The following is a 23,609-nucleotide window of genomic DNA, read 5'->3' on the forward strand; positions in this document are numbered from 1 at the left end:
ATATATATATATATATATATATATACAGAGAGAGAGGGGGGAGAGAATTTTCCTTTAAATTAGTTTAGAATAATTTAGTCTATATACTTATTTTTTAAATTAACATGTGAAAAGTACATAACATTTTTATAAATTATTAAAAAAATATGTGTTCACATTGCAGTTTTGCAAACTAAGTTTGATAAATTATTCCAAGTTAATTTAAAGGAAATTTATAGTTTTTTTTCAACCCAATAAAAACAAATTTATGTCTTAAAAAAAATAAAGTATATATGTTTCTTGGGTTCAGATCCCCATTCTAAAATCATGAAATCTAAGCTTGAGAAATGTCGCATATTAAAAGGTTGGCATATTACCAATAATAATTGAATATGTTTTTATCAGTTTTTATATTAAGTTTTTGTTGCTCCTTATTTTTTTTTTTTTTTTTTTTGTAAGAATTTTTGTTGCTCCTTATATTACATAAAAGCTTTTACCCAAAAGTTTTTTATGGGTTTTATCGAGAGAAAAAGTGTCAATACCAAAGTAAATAAAAAAATATTTATATATTTGACTGTCTCAATAACCTATCACTTCTTTAATAAATATCACTTTTCAAGTTGTTTAATACAACGAACATAAATTCAGTAATTTTAGAATCCATGGCAAGAGATCTTTATTAGAGAATATGCGGGTTTATCTCACATTACTTATATTAAGGGTTTTTATTTATTATCAAATTACTCGATAAAAGTAAGATGCAATCTATAAAACTTTAGTGTATGGAAGTAAGTCATACACCGAACCACCTTAATATCTCTTGTTTATTATTATTTGCGTTCTATTCCTTGTATGGTTTTCTTGTGCCTTAAGAAAATGAAAAATATGATATTTAATAGTGGGTGACCTAATGGTCACCGCCCGTTAGCCCAATGTGCACCCGAACTTCAAAGAGACAAAAAGGTGTAAAACAATCGGAAGCTTCATGCAAGCAGCGAGAATGACCTGGGTTACAGGTTACAGCTTTGGATTAGAGTTGAAAATTAAAATAAATTTTTTTATTTGTGGTTTAAATTTTTATTTCTTTGTTTTTTAAATTGATCATTGAAAACGACACATGTTATGACATTCTTATTCCGCCATTTTGATATATTATTATTATTTTTTAATAAATTTATTTATTTGTTTTTAAATGATTGTTGAAAATGACACATTATGGGACGGTATTCTGTCTGTCCTCAAGAAAGTAGTTCAATTGGTTAAGATCATGCTTAATGAAGCAGAGGTTACTAGATCGAATTCCCATCTCCTCTTTCGTGCGGACATGTCATAAAAAAATAATAATAATAATAATAATATTTTGTCATATTATAATAAGTTAACCTTCTTCGCTATAATATGTTTTGGTTTTGGAAATTTTTGATAATATGTGTTTTCTATAGATTTGATGTGATGTGCAGAGGGATATGATTATTAAAATAAAATAAAAAGATAGGATCTGATCCTGAGTTGACAATAATAAAAAATAATTTCTAGGAACTTGTTTTACCAAAAAAATTTAAAAATCTATCTCTATTTTTATGACCACTAGTTTTTTTGTTTTCTTCTTTTTTTTTTTTTTTTTGTTCTTCATGTCAGAATCACATCTATTTTTTATTTTCATATGCATTTTAAATAAAAAATATAAATACATGGGAAAATTACACACACACATATATATATAACAAAAAATCACATATATTTTAAACACATATCAATTTGATAAACTAAATTAAAAAAAAAAAAAAAAAAAAAAAGGTTTTATTCAACCTCACGAGCTGTCCACGCAGGCCTTCCAAAGGCCCATAGAAAATACAACTTAAGCCTGCTATCAGTTGAGCCCAACAATCTAAGACGAAACCAAGACCGACTCAAAGACCGAAGGCACCCAAGTCCAACACTTCCACTGCCGTAAAGTCATACATCGGAATTCGGAAGAACTTGCGCAGGATGTCCATGGAGTCCTCGTCGTCTTCTTCTTCATCAAAATATTCCCTTTCTTATTGGGATTACCTCACGCTGTTTCTTCTACGCCCGGTCCTCGCAATCGCATTCGTACTCTCCCTGATTTCTCTCGGTAACTATTTAATTCTCACTTGCTCAATACAATCACACTCTCCCCGTTTATGCACAAATACTGGGTTTCGTATCACCTCCATTGTTTTGGAGCGAAATCAGGATATGGGTCGGTGACGATTTTCTCTATGATTATGATTTCCACCTGAATTTACGAGTTATTTGGGGGGGTTTTTGTGTAGGTTGGTTGTTGGCGTGGAAGCTAGTCCTGGTTCACGTGCCTTTGGTGCAAGAGATATTAGGTTTACGAAAGAAACAAGTCAGGCAAAAGCCCCAAACACGTAGGATAACGAAGATTTACAGTAGCATGAATGCCCGGAATTCAGCTTCTTGATGGTAATTTTATTTCACGCATTTTTTTTTCTATATAATGGATAGTTCAGTTTGTTTGGATTTAATGTTTCATGGTATTTTGGATTTGATTGCTAACACGTTGCTCTCTGCATAAACAAGATGGTATGTGTGGAATTATGCTTAAACTGCATCATTCTCATAATTTCTTTTTCTTTTCTTTTTTTTTTTTTCTTTTGAAATTGGGGATTGAGGCTGGTGCTCAAAGACCAACTGACTTTGGATTGATGGTGTAGCAGCTGGGAGTTATGCCAAGGATGGAATATATCATTGAAAATTGAAAAATGATTTTTTTTATAAGTAATCGAGATATCATTAAAAGCAAGAAATCGATGCATGGCACATTTTGATAAGTAATCAAGAAATTTAAAATGTTGACCTCTAACATTACAGTATTCAATATGCATGTGCGCAAGAACAATAATGTTCCAAGTATTTGTTTTAGTTCAGTGATATCGAATCCTTTGAATAAATGCATGTAACATTGCGGTTCGAAGGCATATGTTAAGAGGATGGTGATATCCAGTTTAGTATATGGTTGTAGTTTTGGGCTAGATGCATATTTTGAATGACATGATTCAATTTTCTCCTTTTCACATTCTATATGCATATGCATGCTTGGATGCATCTGGTCGTTAAATGCTTAGTTTGCCTCTTTTAGATCTATTTGTTGCTCCTGTAAGGGGACATAAAGGACAATGGGACATCCAAAACATGTAGTTATAGACTTATAGTTAAGGAGGATTCGTTTGACTATGATCACTTAGGTCATTAAGTCATGAAAACCATCAAAAGTTGGATGCGAGTTGCTTGGATGCTCAATTTAAGTAGTAAAAGCTATTTCTAGTAAGTCTCATCCTGGTGTCTTAATCCTAGTCTTCCTCACATAATGATGCTAAGATTGAATCTTACTCATTCCATAGTTGCAGGTTCCAAAATTACCTAGGGGCTTAAGATTTAATGTGGCTAGTTTGGAATGAGTCTTGCTGAAAATAAGTGCATTCCTAAATGCTTCAAGCCCAAAAACTTTGTTAGATAACTCATAAATGAGGCTCGAATTTTGACAGAAGGTGCAGTTTTTTTAAAAAAGGGGTTTTTTTCTCTCGCAGTTTTTAAAATGGCTGGTTTCTCAATTACTGCTGATCTAACCAGAATCTCACAATATATACAGATAAGTGACTTGAAAAAATTATCTGGGTCTTCTCGCGGTTTACTTGGCCAACTGACCATATGTTCATCTTGTTGAGATGATTAGTTCCACAGCATATATGACGCCAGAGACAAGTAAACGTAAATGGAGAAACTAGAGAAAAGTGTCATACAAGATTTCTGAACTTGTAATTGCTTATATTGTTGAATAGCTTTGCATGTATTTATTATTATTATTTTTTTTGAACAAGTTTGGTTGTAAGGGGAGGGGGATAGGGAGATTTGAAACCTCCCTTTCTTTTGGTATGATCCATTCAAAATTGGTATCCCGTGGGGTCACCCTGGCATGTTCTTAGTTTGCGTAGGTCATAAATTTGGTATCTTCTTTCTTCCCCGAAAGATGAAGAAGATTCTTACCTTCTTGGGTTAGGGAGTGTTTGTTTGTCCATGAAGTTTGGAGTCATTGAGTTTGCATTCTAAGGCACCACGAATCTATCAGGATTGTGTTTTCACTTTCCATATAAATAAGAAGAGAAGCCAACAGATTGGTGGTTTTGTAATGCTTAGCTCTTTCTGATTGATGAGTTTTTACAGAAAAGTGTTGCGAAATACGGAGCTGCTGTTCAATTTTCATGATACCTCCATTTGCATTCTTAGTTCATGGTGCTCGAAGATCTTTTGTGGACGAGTAATGTTATTTAGTATGCTGTTATACGATTACTATACAACTAAGATGACGTAACAATGAAAGTCAACCTTTGAATTAGCAAAGGCTTGTAAAAAAAAAAAAAATTAAGAGTTATACGACTGACATGTCGATCGTATATCAATTTATTAAATAACATTTTTATTTGTGGATTATGGAATCTAACGGTAGCATTAATGGGCATTGCAGAAAAGAAAAACCGCCTTTAGATGAAAGAGGGGCAGAGTTCTCATTCTTTGTATGTCCAGATGTATGTCCAGATGTGAAAGATTGGAACTTGAACAGCATTGTCGACGAAAATACAGAGGTTGTTTAATGCAATGAAGATATTGACTTTGGCGTATGGAGAGGATTGGAATGGGAGATTACACTCTAGATGTATATAAATTTGTAATCTTCTTGAAAACTATGACGTGAAAATCAACTTGATTACAAAATTAATTTAATTAAAGGGATCTATCCTTCCATGTCAAATTCGATTAGTGATTGATTTGATTTTAGTGCTATAAATTTTATGGATTAAAAAATATTTGAAAAATGCTATATATTACACGGTTATTTCACTATATTGACATGGCCAGATGCAATAGTGTTTTTTTTTTTTTTTTTTTAAATGAAAAGCTACTAGACCCCGTCACGTTAACATAATGGGATAAAAGTGAGATAAATGTGTGGTTTATAACATTACTTTAAATATTTATATGGCAAGCTAGGAAAGTGAAAAGTGGAAAGTGGAAGGCCAATAAAGAGAACTTAAACCAGACCATGACTAGAGATGAGAGCCACGCAAGGTGATATAAGATGAAATGAAGATGATTCATTTTATGGTTTTAATTCGGTTTTACATATTTAATAATATATATGTTGACAAGTCATTTAAAATGTTTTCATATTATTTAATCGTATCATGTATGTCATAAGATACAACAAAACAAAATCTTTATTGTAAAATAAATGGAGAGAATCCAAACTCTAAGGAATATTGTCTATGATTCCACCAAGCTTACATTGGTCTATAAGGCTTGAAGGATTGGCCTGACTGAATATTATGCAGAAGCTAGAGGACAATATCACATTGCCTATTATCATTAGAATTGCCTAAAAAACAAACAATGAAGTGAATATTAGAGTTTCAGAAAATATTGATATTTACATCCTTCCAAACAAATGGGAAAAAATAAGAAAAATTAAGAGATGAGTTGGGGTCAATATTGGAGGCACTAATTAATTTGTGATGGGAAAAATGTTATTTAACTACTTCAAGCTTTATCACTGAAAAATAATAATAATAAATTTCACATATTTCTATTTGTATCAGGTGCAGGCTCACCGCAGTTCGCACGCACCGGGCAAAACCAGAGAAGCTGAACATTTTGAATCGTATCTTTCTTTGCAATGGCTGCTCTACAGAATGGGTTACTTCCTTTACCTGACGTTTCGTTCTCTCATAAGCTCAACAGCTTCCAACGCCAGACACCCATTTTCAGACTTCAAACCCCAGCGGCTACTTTTAATGGGTTCAACGCCGCAACGCAAAGATACCCAGAAGGCCAGCTTGCTTCAATCGCCAGCAGAACCACCAACCATTTTATTTCAAGCTCAGAAATTGACACTGACATTGATCAGTGTCTTTCGCTGCTGAAGAGTAACTGCTTGTCTGATTGCAGACAAGTCCATGCTCAAGCTGTGAAGATCAACGCTTTTGAGTCTAATAGTTTGATTGGAAATAAGCTGGCCATTCTTTACTCGAAGAAGACGGGGTCTCTGGAAGTTGCCCGTAAGTTGTTCGATGAGATTCCTGAAAGAACTGTACCTGCTTATGCGGCGCTGATAGGGGCGTTTTGTAGGTCGGAGCAGTGGGAAGATCTTTTTTCAGTGTTTGGGTTAATGGTTGATGAGGGGATGCTACCAAATAAATACTTGGTACCCACGATTCTCAAAGCATGTTCCGCGATACAAAAGTTTAGGATTGCGAAAATGATTCATGGGTACGTGATTAGGAAAGAATTGGAGTGGGACGTTTTTGTTGGAAATGCACTTATTGACGTGTATGCGAACTGTGCAGATTTGAGACTATCAAGAAGTGTTTTTGATACGATGAAGGAAAGAGATGTAGTTTCGTGGACTGCCCTTATTTCAGCTTACATGGATGGAGGCCACATGGATGAGGCAAAGGAGATCTTTCGTTCCATGCAGTTGAATGGAGTGGAGCCTGATTTGATTTCTTGGAATGCAGTTGTATCAGGCTTTGCACGGAATGGAGAGATTGGCTTGGCCCTGTTATCTTTGGAAGCAATGCAAGAGAGAGGGCTCAAGCCAAGGGTTAATTCTTGGAACGGAATGATCTCCGGTTGTGTTCAAAATGGATATTTCAAAGATGCTTTGGACGCATTCAGTAATATGTTATGTTTTCCGGAGGATCCAAATTTTGTTACAATTGCAAGTATCCTACCAGCTTGTGCAGACTTGAAAGATCTGAATTTAGGCAGGGCTATTCATGGATATGCTCTCAAATGTGAGCTTGATAACAACATTCATGTGGAAGGATCATTAATTGATATGTATTCCAAATGTGGGTGGACAGATTATGCAGAACAAGTTTTTGTCAAGGCAGAGAATCAAAACACTGCTATGTGGAATGAGATGATTGCAGCTTATGTGAACAAGGGTAAAATGAAGAAGGCATTAGGGCTTCTTAGATTGATGGAAAATAAAGGATTAAGACCTGATGTGATAACCTACAACACATTGCTTGCTGGGAATGCAAGAAATGGGCAAAAGAAGGAGGCATATGAGTTGCTGTCTGAGATGGTCCGGATGGGTTTCAAGCCGGATATTGTATCTTTTAATGTTCTGATTTCTGGTTTTCAACAATCTGGGCTTAGTTATGAAGCTCTTAAATTGTTCCAGACCATGCAATCCAATTACCACTTTCTTAATCAGGCGCTCATTCTGTCGACTCGACCAAACTCCGTCACAGTTACCGGTGCTCTTGCAGCATGTGCTGATCTCTATTTCTTGCGCCAAGGGAAGGAGATCCATGGATACACATTGAGGAATGGGTTGGAGTCTAACATCTATGTCTCAACTTCTTTGGTTGACATGTACACAAAATGCCGGAATATGGGTTTTGCAACTGAAGTGTTCAGGAGAATAGAGGACAGAAACACAATTTGTTGGAACGTTTTACTTGCAGGCAATGTCAGCAATGGGCAGCTGGAAGAGGCTCTTCAACTGTTTAATGAGATGCTGCTGGAAGGCCTCAAACCAAGCTCCATTACATTTTTGATTCTTCTCTCTGCGTGTAGTGATGCGGCAGCTCTTAGAGTAGGGAGAGAACTTCATGGATACATCATAAAGAATCAGTTTGAAGTCCTCAAAAATAGTAGTATTGGAAGTGCTTTGATTGGCATGTATGCCAAGTGCGGTTCAAGTTAGTATTTCCGTCCCGAAAAGTTTTGCCAAATTATATGATCATATATTCATCATACTTGGCTAAATATTAAGATGATTGAATATTGAAAATCATCTCATTTATAAAAATATTAAAAAGTGGGTTTATTATATTTAAAAATCTACTAAATATATAAGTTTCGGATGTATAGTAAAAAATGTCATATTTATGTGAAATTTAGCATACGGCTATAATCATATACATATGGATGATAATATTTAATTCAATGATAGACGATAAAATAACAATCCAATAAAATGGTTATTGAGTATAATGTCATAAAGCGTTACATTTAATGTATATATATACATCCACTATTATTTACTCATAGATTTAGTAAGGATAACTATAAGCACCCCTCGAAATAATACTCTATTTGCAGTGTCTCCCTAAACTCTCAGTGAAAAAAATAAAAAAATAAAAAGGGAAAGGCAACCCGTTGCTGGCAATTATAGATTTGTATTTTTATAAATTTTATAAAAGTATAATGGTCATTTTAGCATCACATGCAAGTCGCTTGATGCATGCAGCCCTCTAACTTAACAAATGTTCCTAATGGAAGAAGGACATTTGCTATCTCAATTAGAGATTGAGAGAGACATTGCAAAAATTGAAAGGTTGAAAGAGCATTGCAAATTAGATGGTAATTCAATGGGTAAATGTAGGCTCACATTTAGTATATAAATATAAATAAATTATAATTGAGTAATTATCAGATAAAATAGTTTCGACAAGTATAGTGAACTTTTTTTTTTTTTTTGGAAGCAATATTGTGGGTGCTTTAAGGGCAGAGGAAGAGAAGTACAAGAGCAACAAGTACGGTGAACATGTGAAGTATAATCTTGAACAGTATATATTGGTTCTATGAAAAAGAAAAAAAAATGATGGAACATTATAAAAGAGTTGCATCAAATGTAACATCAACCAGCACAAACGTGTTTGAGAGTGTGTGTATATATATATATATATATACGGTCGTCACAAGCCACCTGTGATAGTAACATTTTGCCCACATGAATGTTCTCTTGAGATACAAATTGAGTCATCGCCATCTTTCGAAAACAAAAATATGAATATGTGCCTGGATGTGGCAAATCAAAACTAACTTGTAAAGCCTAGATGCCCAGGAACTCAATTTGCCCGGGCAGAACAAAAAAAGAGTTCAACAAAGCTTCACAAGCTGATGAAAATACCAGGTAGGCTTGCTTATAAACTGGATATACTGGTACATCAAATTGAGCTTGAGCTGGAAAAACTATCGTTCATCCACTCCTGCAGCGGTTGCAGGTTGGTCGGTGGATTTGTCAGCAGCTGCAGGGGCTTTCACACTACAAGGTCCCGAAGAAACTTTAACCATTGCCGGTCTCAAAAGCCGGTCCCCAAGCAGAAACCCACGGCGGAATTCTTGAGTTACAATCCCTTCCTGGAACTCTTGAGACTCCTCACGTGCAATGGCTTCATGCAGCTATAACCAAAAAAAAAAATGAAAGCCAACCGATGATGTTAGATGGTGTGGAAAGGTTTATCAAGATGCATATCAATTCAGATTCTAGTGACTAACACTGCAAATTACAAGCTCAGTTACCACACGATAGTCATCCTTGGCAACTACACATCTTATTTTTATGTTTCATGATTTGGGACAACTCCCTGTTTAAGAGTAGTAAACTTCCCCTATGAGAAGAGAATTAAACCCTAAAAGCAATAACAGACCAATATGACTTTCCGATGCATAAAGTTGAGAAGGATGTCCAACTTTTTGTTTCTTTTTTTTTGTTTTTTAGACAGGCCTGTGCACTGGGAAACCAATCAAGCCATGTGATGCACCCATCCAATAAAAATAAAAATATATTTTGGTGTAAATAGACGGAGCACAATACGACTTGTAGGCTTTTGAGTGACCGAGTATTAAATTTTAGGGTTTAAGACTTTAAAATTATAAATAGGTGAGACTTGGCATTCGCATTAAAGCAGCCAGGCACCACGTGTTCGTTCGAACAAGGCTAAATTATAAGCGTCAAACATAAACAAGCTTGGAGAAAAGGAAACTTCAAGTGGTAAGTTTCTACGGATTTTTCTTCCCATTTGATTGTTTAGTTTTAAGTATTATTGTTGAGATTTTGTTAAATGTTTGTTGTTGATGATTTGGTGAGCTACATGTGATTGTTTTGGGATTTGAAGTTATATTGTGAAGTTTGAGAGGGTTTGATCGTTGTAGAGTTTTGTGTTTATAGATTTTGGTGTTTTGTTTATGTGTTGAGATCATTCAGTTGGTTTTACAAATTGGAGGTTTTGATTATGTGGCATGAGTGATGAAAATGGTGTTGTATTGATTGTTGTTGGTGTAAGTCAAACAGTTGATGTAATTAAGTGACTATGAATGTATTTAGCATGTCTATGTTTAGTGCTCTGGTATAAATATTGTCTATGTGATGTAATAGATATAGAAAAAAAAATTATAGCATTTTCTGTTGCAAGTTTAAAGTCAAGGCTTAGTAGTAATGCCTAACAGATGAATTTCGTGGGGAATTATTACAAGCTAATGGTACCTCATATTACAAGCAGGCAAAAAGACAAAATAAATACTAACACAAAACATGAAACTGATACATGTATCAAAAGCTTTCACTTACCGAGGGATCAAAAGGCTTTCCTACTGTTGCTACAGCAGCCACACGCAAGCTCCTCATTATCTCCACGAATTGCTTGTATATACCTTGATAACTTGCATCAATCTTTTTTTCCTTTTCTGTTTCTGGTTTAAGTTGTTGCTTGGCTCTCTCAAAATTATCCACCATGGGCAAAAGACTCTCAATTACATCTCCTTGGGCATCAGACCTTATCGTAAGTCTCTCCTTCTCTGATCTTTTCCTAAAATTATCAAAATCTGCTTGTAAGCGGATATATTTCTCTTTTCCAGTAGTCATTTCAATTGATAAAGCAGATACTTTCTGGGCCAATTCATTCTTCTCATTTTCTATTATGTGTATCCTGGCCTCAATATCAGATACAGTCTTTTCATCTCCAGCAAGAATAGCTTCCTTGTAAACTTCAATGAGGATCTTTAAACTGGATTGTTGTTGTTGATCTGCTTCACTTTCTGCTGTTTTTACATCATTTTGACTAGCCTCCTCCTCACCATTTGTCTAGGTAGAAGAAAGTTAAGAAAAAAAATGACTATGAATTATGTCAGGTGAATAATTAAGTTAAAATTGCAATTTAAATTCATGCCAATGGATATTTACGCTTTACTGTTATATTTAGTATCAATAGGGAGTGAGAAAAGGCATGGATGATATAATTAAAAAAATTACCCAAATTCAAAATAATAAAAGAGCAAAATAAAAAAGAATATTCAATATACCAAAATTAGGATTTCATAATCATATGGAACCAACCCAAAACATAAGTTCTTGGTGGTAGGAAGGAAATGTAAATGCATATACAATTGGGAATACAATTATGGAGATGAGTGATTGATTAAAGCATACCAACTACCTGTACTGGACATCATGGCATTCTTAATTTTGAAATTTTACATTTGCCCTTTCCTTTCTCTACAAAACAGGTATTTCTTTACAAAATTGCACCTGTTTACATCTGAATAACAAAGACACCTGCAAACCTACTTTTAGCCAGACATTATTTTTTCAACAAGGAGCTTCAATTAATCTTACCCGCATCCTTTTTACTTTAGTTCACTTATTAAGAGTAAGTTATCCAGCCTCCCAACTTCTTAGGGATGTAGGGTTGAGTTGAGTTCCACTAAATTGGCAGACCATTCGTGCTCCCACTCAAAACGGGGTTGGGGGTGAGAGAACCGTATAGTAGTAACATTAAATGAGAGAAAATAATCTATGAAGGAGGATGATAGATAAGAAGTATGGGACTTCTTGGGGAGGATGGTGTTCTGATGCACGTAGAGGATCTTATGGTGTTAGTTAATGGAAGAATAATAGAATATTAGAAGAAATTAGGAAAATTTTCCAAATGTTATAGGTTTGCAAATTTGATTTTGACAAGATCTTTGGTCTGGAGATTCTTTGTTAAGGAGGCATATCCTGAGTTTTTCCACACTGCATGGAAAGAGATGCATTATGGAGTGGTCAAATGGTAGTTTTCACAGGAATCTGAGGCTTATTAGAGTGGTGCAAGATTGACAACTTAAATCCTTGGTTTGCTTTCTTGAAGAAATATACCATACCAAGATCATCAAGTGGGTAAGGACAAATGATTTGGATTCCTGCTATAAGAAATAGAGGTTTGAGATCAAAAGATACTGTAAGGCTCTAAGTGTTGGAGGGCAACGGAGTTTTTCCTTAGGAATAAATTTGTCATATATACAGCTCTGAGGAAGAGTGGCATTTTTCACTTGGATAGCTGCATTGGGGAAGAGTTTACTGCAGATAATTTGAGAAAGCATGGAATAGACATCGCAGATTGGTGTCGCATGTGTAAAATCAAACAGGGAATCAGTGAGTCAATTATATTTTCATTGTAAGAACCTCTAGGAAATGTAGACTCTTGTATTTTGTTTATATGGTATTAGGTGAGCCATGCACAGATCGGTGGTCGAACTATTGGCATGTTGGAAGGGACCTTTTGGCGGATAACTTAGTGTTGAAATTTGGACAGTTAATTCCTTTGGGTATGATGTGGTGCATTTTGAGAGAAATGAATGCAAGCACTCTTGAGGGGTGAGTCAATGTTAGGGAAGCTGAAGCTTTTGTTTTCACGATATCTCTATGATTGAACGGCGGCTATTGGTTCACTCTCTTTTCAAACTTGTAGAAATTCTTAGATCTTTTGAACTTTAGATATTAGTTTTTGCTTTTGGGTGTTCCATTATATACCCCAGAGCACCAGGGTTGTGCTCCTATTATAAACAAACCTTATTTTTTTAAGTAAATCAATCTTATGAAAAGCGCAAAAGACAAAACCCAGGCTTCAACTTGCCCAAATCCATACCCACCTCACACGCATCAGCTTTGGCCAATTGGCCTTAATTTACCAAACAAGTTAACAGATATGTATAAAAACTCACACAGGCCTAATCCAGAAGTAAAAATGATTTACCAAAGTTTCGCAATCAAAGAAGTTTGATACCAAGCAATCCTACTAATTCAGTAATTTGCTTTGACTTGTAAACATACTTTGCGCATTCCAAACGTGGATTAAATCCAAAATTAATCTTACCAGAGTATATAAGCTTTAAGACCATTCAAACAGAGAAAAAAGGCATTCAAACTATAGTATAACATTTTTTTTCTAGATAAATAACTGGTAAAAGAGAGAAACAAGCATTAAGCGAAAAAACAAAATAATAATAATAATAAAATAAGGGAAAAGAAAGGCGTACGGTGGGGACGGAGTCTCGGGCAGAGAGATGGAACTGGAAGGAACGCCTGCAGTTGGTACTGTTGGAGATTGGGGATGGTTTGGTGAGAGGACGAAACCCTAGAATGGGTTTGCAGAGATGAGGGGAATGGTGGTAATGGAGGGGTTTAAAATGAGCTACGGTTTTGGAGGGCTTTGGGGATGAGAAGGAAGCAGAGAGGCGAGGAGAGAAGAGGGAGGAGTGGTTCGAGAGAGGGACAGCCATTAAGACAGAAAATGAGTTCTTTGATAAAACCCCCCAAATCTACTACACCCGTTATTTGTAAGGGGGAGCTTGCTCCGGGCTGCCGGTGTAGAGTAGATTTGGGTCTTCGTTTATATCGATTTTCTTTCTTTCTTATCAAATCCCTTTTTATTTCGTGAATTGTCATTTCATAGAAAATCATCGATGAAAGTTGAAACTATATATTGGAAAATGGAAAAGCCCACAAGTTTTTACTTTTCTTTTTTTTTTTTTTTTTTCATATTACGATTAATTTTTATTTATTTTTTAATTATTGTTATTATTGTTGTTGTTGAAGTGGGTTGGTGTACTTTCTAGTTTCTAGTTTCTTCTCAAGAACCCGTGATTTGGGACTTTTTTTTTTTTTCTTTTTTTTCTTTTTTTTAACTACACTTTCTTTTTGAAAATCTATAACCTAATTTGTAATATCCTCTCAGTTTTTCAACTTGGTTAATATAGCCTACCAATTCCCCTTCCACCCAAAAATAACAAAAATAATCTGCATAAAAAACAAACAAATTAAATAAAAAAGAGATAAAAATCCAAAAAAAAAAAAACAAAATCAAAAAAGGGGCAAAAAAATTGGAATAGACTAAAGTGATGTTTATTTTATGGGTTTTTTTTTTTTTTTTTTTCGTCTTTTATCAATTTTTTTTTTTTTTTTAAATTTTGTTATCATATACAGTGTATTTTTGTTATTTTGTGTCGTAAAATCAAAATTTGAAAACTCAAGTGATAAATCAATAGACTACATTAACAAAATTGAAAAATTAAGGAGACATCACAAGTTGGATGATAGATTGAGGAGGATAAATGGAGTTTCCTCTTTCTTCCTTCTTTTTTTTTTTTTTTTTTTTTTTCTTTCTTTCTTTCTTTCTTACAAAGTTTCCTCCAAACTGTGTTGGATTCAACATAGTTTACTTAATTGACATGTGTCAAAAATGTATGTTGTTGATATAATTGACTGTACCAAGGTAATCCAAACAAGAATACCTATAAAGACAAAAACAAACACGAGTGATTCATCGAAAAACATTGACAGTTGACACTCTAATGCTTAAGTCAGTAGAGTAATACTTAAGAGGGTAAGAAGCTAGATGATAAGGGAATATAATGCATACCTCAGTCTAGGTTTGTGACCTTCTCACCAAAGATAATGTAAGTAGGTCTGATATGAAAAACACCGTCAGCCAGGCAATCGTCAGTCAATTGGAAGTTTGTCAATCAATCGATTTCATTAGGGGTTGCCGGTCAGTTAAAGTTCCATCATTTAGTGAAACATCCAAGCTGTAACACCCTGGTCCCATATTGGGAAGATGAAAAGAAGCCCACATAGAGTTGGTGATTTATAAAGATAGTAATGAATGCTAAATCCCACATTGCCTAGTTATTATGTGATACTGAGCTTTATAATAAATTATAGGAAAGCTCAAAATTGACTAGTCCTCTTGGAGTAATAGTACAGATGTGGCTAGCACTTTTTCTCTTGGTCGTTACAAGTGGTTAAGAGGGGGAGTTTGTAACACCTCAGTCCCATATTATGAAGATGAGAAGAAGCCTACATAGAATGAGTGATTTATAAAGATAATTATGGGTGCTAAGTCATACATTGTCTAGTTAGTAGGTGAAACTGAGCTTTATAATAAATTAAAGAAAAGATCCAAATTAACTAGTCATTTTATAGTAATAGCACAGATGTGGATAACATTTTTTTCCTTGGTCGTTACACAAGCGGTCCTATCTTGATGGGATGCTCAATCCTTCCTGAGGGTAGACAGGCCTTTATGGGCATGAGGCTATAAAACAATATTAAACTGGCTTTCGCATAACTGAAAAGTTAAGCATCTTTAGTAGAGGAAATCCAACGGTATGAATCCAAAACCTTCTCAATGCAAGGAAGAGATATATCTCAAATATATCATTAAGAGCATTCACAATAGGCTCTCTATATTTAGCTTTTCTCTAAAAATTTAATAAAACTCATGAAAATACCTATTTAACAAGCTCTATTCTCTACTTTATATTTAATTGTTGTCATAGATGCTCTTTACATTCCAAGAGCCAAAAAGCTAAAGTTATATAATTTTTTAAGCTTATTTTTTACCCTCCTCTCTCTTGATTGGTTTAAAACTAATAAAATAATAATATTAAACTAACGTAGAAAAATGAATAGAGAGTTTGATGTTTTAACTCATTTTAAAAGTGGCTCTCTAAATTTGATAAAATGAATTTTAATTTAACTTTTATTTGAGGAGTCCATTGTGAATGCTCTAAATCATCTCCATATTCATTATGGCCAACTCTTACAAAAATATGCAAATTAGGGCTGTGCAAAATAACTGTCTACCGCTTATCGGCCAAGTACTGACCGACACCGCTTAATTGATGGCTAGTAGGCAGTAGACTTTTTCTATTTCCAACAAACTCGGTTTGGTAGGCGGAATAACATTTTCTAACCGAACCGACTTTACCGACCAACTTTTCCATTTCTTTGCTTACCGACATTACCAACTGTCACCATAATCATGTCAGTAATAGAAAATAAAGTTGGCGGAATAAGTCGGTAAAAATTATGACTTTACCGACCATGGCGGTGTGAAATGCGAAAATCTCATTTCGTAACCGAATTATCCGACTCCTAGCCCTAATGCAAATGAATGATATACTGTACTCATTATCTTCACCATTTACAAAAGCAGCAAATGTTGGTACCCCGGCACCCGTTAGCATGTACAGCAAGTGGTTAGCTGTTGACAAGTTTGACATCACAACACAATGGCTTCCCTCAGTTTATATTCAGCAATTTGTTAGGTTCAGATGCAGCAAGAGGTCGGTACACGTCCTCCAGAATGACCCTTCATTTCAGTAAAAGCTTCCATTCCAGAACACGTGAAGTCCAAATAGTAAACAGCAATCAGATTTAATTCTAGATGCATTGTCATGATATATATCGCTTCATGAAATGGTCTTTCCCATGACTGCAATTTGAATTAGACTTGACTGCTTTTTGTCAAGGAATAGGCTTTAATCCCTACCCATTCACAACCAAATAGCCCCAAATTTTAAGTCAAATACCGTAATTTCAAACATCACATAACATCTCACATAGACATCAGCACTTGATTTAGACACCAAAAACCAAGTAGGTTCAAGTTTCCAACATGACAAACTAAAACAAACCAGCCTAACAAAGTAACTACTGCAAGGGTCAGATGGTAATCAGCTTCCTGCCTGCCTGTCTGCCTGTCTGCCTGAAGTACCTGCAGTAAAGAGGAAATAGAAAAAGTAAGTCAAGGGAACTGAAATTCAATCTCATAATATGATGGCAAAAGATGCATGAGCTTCCTCATCATAGTGAACCGGGTTCCAAAAAATAATGATGGCTGAAACAAAGTTACTAAAACCTCTGAGCTCCAACATTTAGTTTATCACACACTAATTTTGATTGAACGATAGACAGATCTTAAAGCCCATCAATGAGTTAGGCTGTCAGCAGCTGTAGTTCATGATTCTCACACTATAGTATCAGTCGTGTCTTATATTACATGGTTGTTTCTATGATACTTCCGGACAAGCCAAGATAATTTCAAGTTCTAGATGCAGAAGCCAACTTTCAAGTTTCCATATATATACCATAAATTACAATGTGTCTGATTCAGTATCGTGGTTATGAGAAAAGATACTCGTTTTAGATAGGTAACATTCTGTTTTTCACAGTTCACTGAGGCCATTACAGTATTATGTTACCCTTAATGCAGGTCCTAGATATAATTGTAATTTAACCAACGAAATTCTGTAGCATGTGATGTCAAAAATACATAATCCAATATTCGAGTTATAAACAACGAAATTAAGTAGACAAGGTTGCTACCTATGTATATGACAATACCAACCCCAGAAAAAATCCCACATATACCTCCTGTTGCAAAAAGAAGAGTAGGTTAATGTAATAAGATATAGGTTTTCTAGATGTGCAGAGAATTTAACAAGATTTCTATTCAATGCTTTTTTCAAGAAAATGTTGTAATTAATATTCTAGATTACTACAAAATGATGAAGTTGATTAAAATCATGTTTCTTCCTTTCCTATACCCCCGAATTGGAAAAGGGAAGGTAATTGCATAGGATGAACAATCCACTGCAAAAATGATCGACACACACTTTTAACAATACAATCAAGTATGATTATAATGTGCTGAAAAAAAAAAAGTATGATTTCTATGTAAATAGAATTGAAACTACACTGAAAACTTTTAAGATCGAACTGGCTATCCAATGCCATGGCAAAACAGAAGAAATGTATACAACCCAAAAGGTACAACAAGGCTCGAATAAGTTCTCTCAATGGAAAGGATATTATATAAAACTGATCATAAATTAATTACTACCAATAAGCCAAACTCCTAAGAATCATATCAAATTTCAGAAGGATGTAAACTACAACTAATTGTACAAAATTTCTTTGGAAACTAGGATTAATTAATGCAATTATATGAACTAAAAGTTTAGTCAAATCCAGTCGGGAAAAAAACATACCTGTACAGTTATTTTCATGACAAAGATGCAACAAGTAGTTCACAAAGTACATGCCTCAACAGCTGAGGCTCTCTCACATTGGACATCAAGTCTATCAAGCAGTTTCGTGTAAGTCAAAGAAAGATCTAGTGGGTTGTTTATTATGCCTTCAGTTTCACTGTATCTTTTAACCCCATCATCTTCTGTACAACCAATGTCATCAAAACCACTTTCAACAGGTTGCTTCATATGGATGATCTTACCAAACAACTGAAAGCAACTAGCACCAACTTTTGTTGAGGTGCAGCACTGGGTCCCAACAAATTCCGTGCCGAAGGAGTGCACACTACTCTGACTATCTGATGATAAATTTCCAGAGAGTGAACTGCCAATATTCAGCTCAGTAGACACAGTTTTCAACTTTGGCACCGTGTTGTTTCCAAAGGAATTATCAATGCACATATTGTTTTCACTTAGTAAGTTGGATAAACTGGATTTGCTGAATAGATTTTGCCTGGCTCCCTGCATGCCAGCAGGAAAAGTGTTATAATTCAAAAATGATTGGCTCAAGTGCCCCATTGTTGAATTAGTTGTGACGGGATAGAAAATGTCGGCCTCTCCATCTGTGTGCAGCCCAGAATTCTGTGGGGTTCTAAATTTCTTTGAGGGAGGGAATGCAGTATGGAGTGGTTCAGATGGTGGGTGGAATTCAACTTGCCAAGGACTCACTCCCTTGACATTCTGCAGGACTCCAGGTTCATCCCATGTAACCTAAGATATATAGACAAAGAATTATCAAAACGGAAACAGACAATAGGGAAAGCAGGTCAATAAAATTTTGTGATACAAGTATTACAATTTTCTCTCAACAATTCTAAGAGATAGTTGAAGATTTATATAACCTACCATATCACTGCAACCACACTAGATACACATGTTCACCTACTATTAAATTAGAAAGATAATTATACTGCTCAAATCAAGTTTCACAGTGAAAAATGAATAAGCAAGTTGCCAATACCCTGCTCAACATGAGTTTGCTGTCAATGTATGATTTACAATCAACAGCATAAATTGAGACAGCCAGAGCACATAAATGTACAATAACTTGAAGTGTGTGTGTTTAATCTACCAATATGTATTATCATTATCAGGATCTAAGTTCGTGAAAGGGCAACAAAGCTGGGAAACTTCAAAATCTCAAAAGGATCAGAACACATAATATAGCACACAAAACAACCTAAACATTAAGTTGTACAGTGTTTGCACACACAAACATGCACACATGTTATGTATAAACAGTTCATACAACTCCCATTATGGATCATTTCTATAAAGACAGTCCGATTTTGTAATGCTCAACCAAGGCTCATACGCTGACCTGACTGCAGGGTATGTAAAGTATGTCTAATAAACTTCATAGCACGGAAATAAACAGATTTGTTCCCTTACAAGGGGCAATTCACATCAAGCACAAATGCAAAAGTACACAGAAAATTCTGCAATTGAATATAATATTTAATGTATCACCTTCCACTGAACGAAAAATAAAAGGGGCCAAACTACTATGTGAGCAAATATGCAAGTCATTTGACCAATTCAAGAGCCTTCCTATGAAATTTAGAAACATTACTTGCTGATGCTTTTCCATAACAATAAACAACCATCAAACAACTACAACATGTAGTAATTCAATAAGGATTTTAACAGAGCATTTATATCTTTGTAAACAACCACCAAACTACCGCAAGATGTTTATAATTCAATAAAGACTTTAACATGGCATTTATATATTTGTCAAACATCCAAACACAATTGTACATTCAAATTAATCTTCATCACTAAAAAATATCCCTAAAATACGAAATGAGATTTTATGCCCATGTCAATAACATCTCATGAGTCATAATAGACTACTGAAGCAAGAAAAAAGGGCACACTAGTCTCAAGAGTGTACGCAGACTTCCTATTCCAACACATCAACAGAAGAGAGCTTTATCAGCAAACATAAAGAATGTGGTAGCTACATTGCTGACATCCTATCTTGATATATAAGATCCTTGAATTCTAACACTATATCTTCTTTCTTTACTCAATCAGCATACAAATACAGCAGAATTCCTAAAAAGGTCAGGTTCCAGAATTTTAAATTACACTCATGTAAACAAGAAGCCTGGCCCCAATCTAAACAGCAATACGGCGTATCAATCATTTTAAAATGGAAAACAGAAACAGTCCAATAAAATATATCATCTAATAAGCACCAATACCGACACAAGATACGGATGCGATACGATTCGGATATGGTGATATGGAAATTCTTAAAAAGCTATGATTGATATACAGCTGGGACATACTAATTAATTTTTTTTTATAAGTAATGCATATATTAATGGGTGCAAAGGGGCCAAGCACAACTCTAAGGGCCTGTTTGAGATTGTGTTTGAGGAGCATAAAAGTGCTTCTAACACTCAACAAGTCTGTTTGAAAGAAAAAGTACACGTTTGGTAAAAAAAAATTAAAAGCGCTTTTAAGGGTCCATAAAGCCTAAAAATGGCTAAAACGCACTTTTGGCAAAAACTTTAAAATGAAGTTTTTGCCCAAAAGCTCTTTTTAACTTAAAAGAGCTGTTTCTCGAATGCAATCTCAAACACGCTCTAATACATAAGATGTATACAAAAAGTAACTCCCTTTAAGTATCAAAAGAAGCACGGGACACACTAATTAATTAACAGCTTACACACTAATTAATTAACAGCTAAATATATATATATATATATATATATATATATATATATATATATATATATATATTTGATAATTAAATATATATTATATTTAGGAAACACATAACAAGTAGCTAAATATTAAAAAACATATCTAACTTAATATTCAAGCAATAAAAGATACGATAATTATCATCCATATTTAGCTTTCATTGATATCCCCAAAACACAACATTCAAAAATATCCGGAAAATAACAACAATCAATTCGCTATCAGATCTTCAGATGTTCAAATATTTAACCCTGAAGCATTTTATAATAACATTTAGAACTCTATTTTCGTCAAGAAAAAATTATTCTGCCCAAATCGTGTCCCGGCCATATCACCAAAGTATCCTGCCATGTCGCTTTAATATTTATGGACAAGTACGGGACATGTATCTGGCCGTGTCCTGGCCGTATCCGTATCCGACACGATACTTCAGCCCTTTTGAAGTATCCGTAATTCCTAGCATATCACAGAGTACACAAACCACAGATATCAACTAAACAAATGCTCAAACAAACATTATCGCTAAGCTATACGCATACCTGAAGCATGCGCCAGGGAGAGCCCTGCCAATTCCCCCCTTCGGACACCGAAACGGCCGAAATCGTCCCCTGAAACCACGTCGTTCTCGATGAATCCTCAGTTTCCATTGCCATCTTCACTCTCATACCGGCGGTCCAAAGCACAGTCATAGCTTCTTCCACCACCTCCGCCTTCACCACAAAGTCCGACCACCCCGGCCTCGGATAGTACACCACTTCGAACGCCATTCCCTGTGCTGCAAGCTCCACGGCCTCCACCACCGCCTCCGCAGTTAACCTCCCCCTCCCGCTCCTCGAGAACCCCTCGGCATTGTCCTCCTCCGCCTTTGCTCTCGTTGGTCCGCCGATATGCAAGGTCCACCTGGCGGCGGAATCGCCATTGCTCGGGCGCACGGCGCGGCGGACTCCGACGAACATCTGGCCCGTCGAGTTCCTCATGAACACCACGGAATCGCCGGCGACCAGCTTCTTGAAGTTCACGAACTTGCTCCAGCCGGTGGTAAGCAGGTGGCGCCTCGGCGTGCCGCGGTAGATGTGCCGGAATTCCCAGACCGCGCCGTGTACGTCGGTGACGGACAAGGTCTGGACCGGCGGCTCAGCATGGTAGTTTAGCGGTGGGAAGATGGAGTCGGCGCAGAACCTCGGAACGGAGAAGCCTCCACCGTTGTTGGCGTCGGACGGCGTGAGAATCTTTGAGAAGGAAACGACCTTATCATTCTCTCCTGTGGCGTCGTTTCGATCGGATTGGTTCCTGGAAGGTTCAAGGAACTGAGAGGAGTGCTGCGGATTAGTAGGTTGGAGAACGAGTTTCGCGTAGACCTCGTCGGTGATCGGATCGGCGAGGAAGTCGACGGCGGAAATCCGGCAGAGAGCGGCGGGCCTGGAGTGGACTGGAGAGGGGAGGAAGGTGGGGCGAGAAGAGGATTGCTCCAAGTGGCCCTGGGGGAAGTAGTAAACCCTAGAATGGACGGCGGGGATTTGGACGGAGTTTCCGGCGCAGGCTCGCCAGATTTTGGAGTCGAGACGGCGAGGATTGGTCGGCGGATGCGGTAGCTGCGGTGGCATTCTCTAGGGATTTGTTTGGGAATCAGAGAGATTTGATTTGATCCAGAGCAATGAAGAATGGAGAGAATGGGTTTGGTTAGGGTTTTTTAACATATGGGCGGAGAGGGAGTCGGAGACCCCCAGTGCGAGTGTGAGAGTGTTTGTGTGTGGGTGAGTGTTAGTCTACAAATGCAGTGTCTGAGCTGGAGAGAGAGAAACGTCTTGGGGTCGGAGAACGGGCACGGAGGCAAAAACGGGAAGTGCGAAATTAAAGGATGCACTCTGATTGGTCAGCAAATTACAGTTTTGGCCACGACCAACGTAACTACATCAGAATGCCAAGGACTAGACATCCACCACTCTTACCATGCGCCGCGTGTACTTCACTCGCTTCTGTTTTAACATTTTTTTAAAATCTCGCAACAAATTAACCATGATTTTTTTTTTGCTTAGAGATAATCTCATATGCTAACAGTCCTTATCTACACCAATATATATAATTCTAACTTTTTATGGCTTATCCAGAGACACTAATAAATGCGACTATAATATAATATTTAGTATTGCTCATTACTCTAATAAATTTATAAATAAAATAAAATTTGAAAAATTATAGGAGTTCATTAAATCTGTTGAGGCTTTAAATGAGAAAAATTTTTGAGTGCTCAAACTTTGAGGGTAAAAGTACGAAGAGGGTGAGACACCAGACCGATGTGTGCGTTGTAAAACGGTTTTGGGGGTACAAATAGGGTGGCACTCAGAGATCCCATTCTGAGGAAACATAAAGCATGTCTATTTCCAAATGACCAAAAAGCCCCTCCCCCTCTTTCGCATTTGCCTTGCCGCAAAGCCGTCCTCGCCACTTGGCGTAAATGCAGAAATCAATGACAATCAAGGTAGTGACAGTGTGGGGCGAGTCAACGAATCAGGCGGTTGAGATTTGGAGGGATGTCATAAGTAGAGGGAGGGGTTTGTTGACTGTCTGTTATGAGCACAGAGAAAAAGGCGCTAAACGTAATCTTGTGGGCCCCCCTTTGTACGGACCGGATTTTGATGCTTGGCTGTCGTTATATGGTTTGCGCAGGCATGACTCCTCCTTTCTTTTTCTTTTTCTTTTTCGTTTTCTTTTTCTTTTAATAAATCGATTGACCACAGGCTCTCTCTCTTGCTCTTTACAAATAATTATAGGAAATTCAAATTCATTTAGAGTTCGTTTAGGTTTTTTATTTATTTTTTAAATGTGGTTTTTAAAAATATAATTAACAAAATTGTGATTTGGTTTTCAAAATCACGATTTGCTTTTTAAAATTATGCGCATCTTTTTATCTATAATTTGAAAACGTAATTTTTTTTTTTTAA

At 36.0% G+C, this 23,609-nt stretch overlaps 4 protein-coding genes across 5 annotated transcripts; 2 read left to right on the plus strand and 2 right to left on the minus strand.

Annotated features, from left to right (window-relative positions):
* The first annotated feature begins 1,923 nt into the window (after window positions 1–1,923).
* On the plus strand, window positions 1,924–2,430 carry LOC148587758 (uncharacterized). Its single transcript, XM_088513637.1, has 2 exons — window positions 1,924–2,095; window positions 2,277–2,430. Exons 1-2 carry the CDS (start codon window positions 1,969–1,971, stop codon window positions 2,426–2,428), a joined length of 279 nt encoding a protein of 92 aa, XP_088369763.1. The 5' UTR covers window positions 1,924–1,968; the 3' UTR covers window positions 2,429–2,430.
* Window positions 2,431–5,695: 3,265 nt separating this feature from the next.
* On the plus strand, window positions 5,696–7,738 carry LOC132170315 (pentatricopeptide repeat-containing protein At1g19720-like). The gene has a single exon (XM_059581282.2). It carries the CDS (start codon window positions 5,696–5,698, stop codon window positions 7,736–7,738), a length of 2,043 nt encoding a protein of 680 aa, XP_059437265.2.
* Window positions 7,739–8,639: 901 nt separating this feature from the next.
* Window positions 8,640–13,507, minus strand: LOC132168113 (Co-chaperone GrpE family protein). Its single transcript, XM_059579194.2, has 3 exons — window positions 13,114–13,507; window positions 10,388–10,900; window positions 8,640–9,219 (listed from the first exon to the last, which is right to left on the minus strand). Exons 1-3 carry the CDS (start codon window positions 13,354–13,356, stop codon window positions 9,010–9,012), a joined length of 966 nt encoding a protein of 321 aa, XP_059435177.2. The 5' UTR covers window positions 13,357–13,507; the 3' UTR covers window positions 8,640–9,009.
* A 2,842-nt stretch (window positions 13,508–16,349) lies between these two features.
* ARF17 (auxin response factor 17) lies at window positions 16,350–22,460 on the minus strand. 2 transcript variants are annotated; one of them, XR_009440790.2, is made up of 4 exons: window positions 21,207–22,460; window positions 17,911–18,660; window positions 17,246–17,293; window positions 16,350–16,634 (listed from the first exon to the last, which is right to left on the minus strand). XR_009440790.2 is itself a non-coding variant. In XM_059601177.2 (3 exons), exons 1-2 carry the CDS (start codon window positions 22,269–22,271, stop codon window positions 17,950–17,952), a joined length of 1,776 nt encoding a protein of 591 aa, XP_059457160.2. In that variant the 5' UTR covers window positions 22,272–22,460; the 3' UTR covers window positions 16,350–16,634; window positions 17,911–17,949. The 2 variants fall into 2 exon arrangements, 1 of the variants encoding a protein (XP_059457160.2); XM_059601177.2 differs by lacking the exon at window positions 17,246–17,293.
* Window positions 22,461–23,609: the final 1,149 nt, after the last annotated feature.

The sequence above is a fragment of the Corylus avellana genome, chromosome 2 (assembly GCF_965113065.1).
Source record: "Corylus avellana chromosome 2, dhCorAvel1.hap1.2, whole genome shotgun sequence".
In the NCBI taxonomy this organism is placed as follows: domain Eukaryota; kingdom Viridiplantae; phylum Streptophyta; class Magnoliopsida; order Fagales; family Betulaceae; genus Corylus; species Corylus avellana.